The 6,787-nt window shown below is 45.3% G+C and overlaps 1 protein-coding gene across 1 annotated transcript; it reads right to left on the bottom strand.

The window, feature by feature from the left end:
- Positions 1-1,273: 1,273 nt before the first annotated feature.
- LOC127021299 (histamine H3 receptor-like) lies at positions 1,274-5,192 on the bottom strand. Its single transcript, XM_050904275.1, has 3 exons — positions 4,937-5,192; positions 4,691-4,857; positions 1,274-2,332 (listed from the first exon to the last, which is right to left on the bottom strand). The coding sequence occupies exons 1-3, from the start codon at positions 5,190-5,192 to the stop codon at positions 1,448-1,450; spliced, it is 1,308 nt and encodes a 435-aa protein (XP_050760232.1). The 3' UTR covers positions 1,274-1,447.
- Positions 5,193-6,787: the final 1,595 nt, after the last annotated feature.

Below are 6,787 nucleotides of genomic sequence, written 5' to 3'. Positions count from 1 at the left end.
GTACTAACATGCATTTTGGCTGTGGCAATGGACAACTACAGCTGTTCAATAGCTATCACTCTTGTCAGCAAAGGAAAGCATCTGTTAAGCTACGTAGAAAATGCTTATGATAGTGGAAACAAACTCGCATCACTAGTGATGTTCAAATCGATACCTCTTGTGGGACAAATCTAGTCAAAACTCAGGATCTAGCTGTGTGAGCTTCTCTTGTGGTAGAGGCAGAATGGCAGAAACAGTATGTAGTTGTTCACGTTCTTTCACACTCATGGTCAATAGCAAGGCTGTAAATTTTAACAGACTTTTTTGAGTCATGCTATTCATGATGCATGACTTGGAAAATGTCTGAACACTTCAAGTAGTACTACTTTTTTTTTTGACCACTGGATGGATGGATAGATCCAATGGATGGGGTAAGGGAAAACAACATTTTTTTCTTTTCAGAGCTAGTCAGAACTGGTAACAGTCTAATTGGAAATGTTTTTAAAATTACTCCAAGGGAAGTTTACCTAAAGATCTGTCTATAGCAAGATCTGTCTGTCATAGATCTTACAGACTTACTATGCTTACTCTATACTTACAGCAAAAGATAGAAGGGTAATACCTGTCAGTCCTGTAAGGAGTAGAGGTTTGACTTGAGTAGATTCCTGCCCATGCAGGATCCTGGCAGGGGGCAGGAAGTCATAGCCAGGGGAGGAAACTCATGGTGAAACTCTTCCAGTGTATGAACTCTCAATTCTCCTATCTCCTATCCAAAGCTCAAAACCCTTTTCTATCCTGTTCCTGAACTTAGTTCTATTAAAAATTCTACTCTTATTTCTCAATCACCTTTTCCACTCAAATCAGTGCTCCCTTACCTGCTACAATTGCTCAGCTTCTCTGGTAACCTGACTGTTCTTGTGCCTCTTGTTCCATGCTTTTCCTGGACACCAGTATTTAGTTTTTTGCATTGGTCATGATCTTGTCTGGCTTGCCACTAAGTGGGGGGAAAAAGCATGCTACACTTAACAGCTGAGACCCTTGGCATTTTAGAGTGGGTTTGGGCATAAAATATAACAGGTCCAAGGTTAACACTCTATGAAATTCCTTACCAGCAATATTTACAGTTAGTAAAAGTGAGAGAGCCTGAACTCTAATTACTGGCCATGGATGTTGTGTTCCCTTTTCAGCACTTTAACGCTAGTGCACCATTACCAGAAGATACACTGTTGGCATAATTTCCCAAAGAGCTTTGAGCAATTACCTTCCTTTTCATTGCTGTGATTTCTCCAGCTACGTGGATGACTGTATTTCTATACATTCATAAATATCTATGCTTGTACCTACTTATCAGTATTCCATAAACTACCCAGTGCACATTGCACTTAATACTTGTAGGTGAATATTAGCCAGTTTATGCTCCCACTGAAAGCAAGATGTACTAATTGTCAGCCTTCACACTTTCTTTTTTTCACATAAAAATATGAGGATGAATTTTGGCTTTTCGTGGACACAGGAGTTTTATAAAGGCTTTCCTAAAGCTCATGTGACACAGTGGGTATAGAACAGGGTTAATGGCTGAATTCACCCACAGAAGCCAAAATGAAGTCTCGTAGAGTGAATACTGCACACAGTGCCCATGGCAAGCTGCTCTGATGATCATCAAAAGCGTATAGGGAGCCCAACACAAACCAAACACACAGACAATAATTGCTAAAGACTTTGCTACTCTTTTATCCCGGGAAAGTCTAAATCTATTTGCCATAGTGTTAGCAATGTCCACTCTGCTGGTGGCATTGCATACGCTTTCTGTAGTTTTGTAGAAACCATTCCTATGAGGCTTGGTCTTGACTTCCACCTGAAGTGGTGGAAGGTCTTGACTGATGTTGAAATTTAATGACTGATTGTCAAGCTTATGTAGGCTAAGCCTTGAAGCCTTTTCTGGGGGAGAAAGGCTGCTTGCTCTCTTCTCATGTTTGTGTCTGTTAGCAGGTTTTACAAAAAATACAGTGTGTTCCCTTTTTTCCCCCTGGAAACTCATTTCACAGTCATCTTGACCAGGTGATAGGTTTTCATTTCTGAGGGATGTGCGTTTCCTGATGTTGAGGTAAATACTTAAGTTAAAGTATGTAACAGTGATGAAAGGTGTAAAGAATTCAATAGTAGAGGCAATCATTAGGAAATACCAGTTGTAGAAGAATTCTGCATGACATTCTCGTTCAGGGAGGATGCTCTTTTGGGCAATGTGCTCCCAACTGAGAATGGCTGGACCATAGAGAAGAAAAGCAGCAATCCATACAGTGATCATCTTCAATATTGCATTTCTGGTCATCCCTTTCCGAGCCCTGTAACTGACCTGAGAGAGAGAAAAGATAAGTCACATACATTACTAGTATCTCAGTTACATGACTACCTTGGAATATGGCCCTCTCTGTCACTTGTGAGGGTTGATAATATATTGGTTTAGGGACGGGGGTTATACCAAGCTTACCGGTACCACAGAAAAGCTATTTCTGAAATATCCATTCCAACAAACATTATCAAGGTGACAGGATATGCTCTGAGAACGTGCATGGGATCTTAAAAGCTAGAAAACCAAGGCTTTTCCAAAGCAAATAACCACTGCTATTCTTAGAATTGGTTGTCACCAGTTGCTTACATATTCAACTGCATTAGCTGTGACACCAGTTTATAGCATATCTAAAAACATGGCCCTTCAAAATTCACTTACTTAGAATTTTTAAATCATTTAATTTAAAATACATAAAAGGATCTGAATTCATAGAACACCCATGCAAGTTCTTTTTTCTGCTTTGTTGAGATAGCCTTTTTTTTTTTTTTCCTTAATGTGAAAACCACACAAAAATTTAATGGGTAACAGCTTTTACTTCTGTTTGATATCCTTAATTTCATTCTTTTATTAAGTACTTGCAGAACTCTTATCTGCAATTAAGATGTATAGATGGAGTGTTGTGGTCTGCAAAGTGCTTTACAGGAAGAGTAATTTCCCTTATTTAGAAAATAGAGAAGCTAAAGTGCAAAAAAACCAGTAAGTATGTCAGTAATACTGAGTCAGTAAACTGTATTGGCAATAGAATTCAGTAGAATCTTAAAATCAAGATCTTCTACTTCTCAATGTTCTAATTCCCTGGTGTAGTGGACAATATTCATATAGTGAATTGGAGTACAATCTTCACATCTCTACAGTGGCCACAGTGTTTTGGAATATGAAGTTCTCAAGCTTGAATTCTGTATAGGATTCATGTTTACTGCCCCAGTCCGTGGATCTTGGTCTCCAAAGCCAATGCTGTTCTGGTAGAATACCCGCACAACTAAGGAATCCTGAGTTTGCCTGAATCAGGTCTGGTTTTGCAATCCTTGACAAAGCTGCTAATGATTTCAAGAGCAGTCTTGTGGGAAGATTACAGTGTTCATTGAGATGGAGACTAATTTAGAACTTCATATATTCCTGTTCATATGTTCTTATACTGCCGTAACCCAACAGGCAGCTTCTGTACTCCTGCTTGGGGAGGGTTTTATTATGGAGGATTAATTTGAAGTATTTTGAAGTGGCTGATTTTTCTGATTTATTATGACCGGTTTCCCTTTCTGTTTCTGAAACCATCCAGTCTATATATTTATACTATGTGTATAGTCATGAGAGTTTGGCTTATGAAAGCAAAATTCATGGCTAATTCAGAACATAGAAAATAAAGGAATTGTAAGTGTTCACTGTTTAAGAATTAATCTGTTCATTTCTCCCTCTTCAAAAAGAAGTTGGTAAAACACTAAGTTGCATATAAACTGGTAAAGTGATCTTGCAGCCTCTTTGTACTGTTTGCCTAAAAAGTATCATTGCCTCTTAGTGTGGTTTAGAATGAGGAATGAAGCTAAATTAACCTTTTAAGGAAATGTGGGTGGAACAGGGGGCTGAAGAATAACCAAGATGTGTGTGTAGAAGAGTGAAACCTATTAGCAGGTAAAATGTGTTATTTTGGCACCATCCAAAATACTTCGAGGCAGTATGGTCTAGGTGAAAATGAAGTTAGCTTTTGATTTTGCAAAGTCTAGTCTACTCCTTTTTCGATAACCAACATGCTGCGTGACTGAGGCAAGACTAGCTATTTCTGTGGCTGTTACATGGAAATAGCATTTGCATCCCTTGAAAGATGTTAATTTATATTGGGCCACTTTTGAACCATACATAGCTGTATACATCTAATTCTCCCTGAGAGTTTGGTACCCATTGCTAGGAGATCTGTCTCTGCCTCGTGCTGCAGCTGGGATGCAGCTAGGCTGGCTTGGGCTATCAGTTGTCAACAGGTGCACTGCCAAGTTCTGAGGGAGATGGTCTCTTTCAGCTGGGTAGTACTTTTTAAGCTTATCCAAGGTGTGGCTGGGGAAGAAATAAGTATACCTTGTTCCCTCTGCCCTTCTAGCTGGAACAGCAGCATATACAAACTGTGCCTGTTTCTAAAGCAGAGTACCTCTTCCAATGTAAAAGTGAGATGCAAATGTCTTTTCTGCCAAAGCTGATCACTCCCAGAACTATTTCCAGGACTGAGGGGAACTGCCTCGATACCCCGTCTCCTGTGGTGTTTGAGTGAGGTGCAATGGGGTTGAGAGCCAGGTGACCTAAGCAAACCATCCTGCTTGAAAGGGCAGCCTTGGAGCCCCTGCAGACCACCCTCAGGACCACTTGCCCAGCCCTTACCGCTTTGGTGACAGAGATGAACCTGTCGAAGCTGATAAGGACGATGTTGAAGACGGAGGCGGTGCACACCAGGTAGTCTGCCACCAGCCACAGCTTACACAAGCCCCTGCCGAGTCTCCACTCGCCCGTCAGCACGTAGGGGATGTAGAGAGGGATGCAGAAGCCGCCTGCAGACAGAGCTCGGCGGTGACACGTGCAGCGCTGCGGACCGCAACCCTCCGCCCCTCCCGGCGCCCCGGAACTCACCCACCAGGAGGTCGGCGATGGCCAGGTTGAGGAAGAAGAAGTTGCCCTGCGTGCGGAGGCTCCGGTCTACCACGAACGCCAGAATGACCAGGGCATTGCCCAACACTGTGGCCAGCACCAGCAGCCCCATGAGCGCCGCCAGCAGCGCGGCGGTGGCGGCGGCGAAGGGCCCGCCGCGCTGCCCGTCCGCCGCACAGGCGTTGCCCGCCGCCCGCGGGCTGCCGGAGTGGTTGAGCCACGGCAAGTCCTGGCCCATGGCTCCCGGCGGAGAGCCCGCGGCGCTCCCCGCGCTCGGTCGCTGCGCTCGCCCCGCTCTGCTGTTGGCACCGCCCCGGCCCCGCCACAGCCCCCGCCGGGCGGAGGGAGGGGCCCGGCGCGGCGGGCTGTGGGGCAGTTGACGGGCGGCTCGGCGCTGCGCGCAGCCCGCCCCGCTGCGACCCGTTGCTGGGACGGCGCCGGTGTGGCAGAACTTTCCGGAGTCCTACCGTAGCGCTGTCAGGGCTGCGGGCGGGAGAGCCCCGTTCCCGCTGCCCGCAGGCTGGCTCCCTCACGAGCCCGTTCTGTGAAGCGCCGTGAAGTAACGCTTCCAAAGACCGCCCGCCCTCATAACGGCTCTCCAACGGCTTCCCAACGGCCTCCCGCCTGCTGTCAACGGCTCTCCCCGTTTCCTCCTCATGTGCTGTCGCTGGTGGGGTGGTCTCAGTTGCCTGCCGTGTTTTTATGGCTCACGCCCTACACCATATCTGCAGCTCTTTTCTATGGCCCATAGGGTCCTCAAATGATGGTTGCTTTCTGCCATGACTAGTAGACTTTCTGCCGCCTTCACATGTGCGTTTGGCTGGCCCGGCAGAGCTAGCGGCGTGGCGGTGCGCTGGACGGCCATCTTGTGCTTCTGAGTGAGCTCGCTGCCTGCAGTCTCGTGGGGTGGACGAGGCTGCAGCCACCTCAGCCTTTCCATCTGTGGGAGCACTACGAAGGTCTCACTGCTGTGCCTGGCTGCTCGTTTTCACAAAACTTGCAGGAACGCAGTATTTCTGAAACCTCTCTTTCCAAAACTGGCAGTGGATTTAGACAGTATTTTAAAGAGCGTTGTGACGATGATGTCGGAGAGCCAGTTTTATCACAGAAGGCAGATCTGTTCCAGAAACCAAACACGTGAGCAGCCAGGGAAGGGCTGAGACTTCTTTCAGCTTCTGGCAAGATGGCTGACCTGATGCTGGGGAGGAGGAATGGGACAGAGTGACCCCTGAATGAGCTGCAGAAGTCTGTCAAAACTGAAGGGTAATTTAAGAGAGGAAATGCGGCCTACCTCTACTGTCATGATTTGGCCCACTGGATCATCATGTGCCTTAAAATATGTGGCCATTGACGAGCTTTGCCTTCCATGAGAGCTTCCTAGAGACTGTAAGCAGTTTGGGACTTGCTGCCTTGGGTATGGCCCCTTTGTCATTAAAAGAAAACAGAACTTGCTCAAAAACAATCATTGGATGCACATAATCTTCACTTAATTTAGCCAATGTTTCACATGTGGTAAACTCCTCTTTTATAAAAGCTTTGTATAAATCTGCAGTTTGAAATAACAAATTTATAAGCAGTTACAGCAGCTTTCTAAAGAGAGAGCTATTCACATGGACATCAGGTAAGACAAGCAAGAACAGCTTAATAACTTGGCTATTATTTGTCTGAGGTTGAGCATGTATTCTCAGGGTAATGGTGGACTGGTCTTTTCCCCAGAGGGAAGCATCAAGCCTTTGTCAATGTTGGAAGTACAAATTCCAGGCCAGGTAATCCCTATAAATCAGTAGCTCCACAGAGGAGATTTTGCAATTTACACTGCTTATGATACAGCCT

This window comes from Gymnogyps californianus, chromosome 12 (assembly GCF_018139145.2).
Source record: "Gymnogyps californianus isolate 813 chromosome 12, ASM1813914v2, whole genome shotgun sequence".
In the NCBI taxonomy this organism is placed as follows: domain Eukaryota; kingdom Metazoa; phylum Chordata; class Aves; order Accipitriformes; family Cathartidae; genus Gymnogyps; species Gymnogyps californianus.
This window is presented reverse-complemented; position numbering and strand designations above follow the sequence as displayed.

Bases quoted from the DNA above. Each gene is read 5' to 3' on its own strand.
- LOC127021299 (XM_050904275.1), bottom strand. From the start codon at position 5,192: ATGGGCCAGGACTTGCCGTGGCTCAACCACTCCGGCAGCCCGCGGGCG. The intron at 4,858-4,936 runs GTGAGTTCCGGG...CTCTGTCTGCAG, and splicing joins CATCGCCGACCTCCTGGTGG to GCGGCTTCTGCATCCCTCTC. The intron at 2,333-4,690 runs GTAAGGGCTGGG...TCTCTCTCTCAG, and splicing joins TCATCTCTGTCACCAAAGCG to GTCAGTTACAGGGCTCGGAA.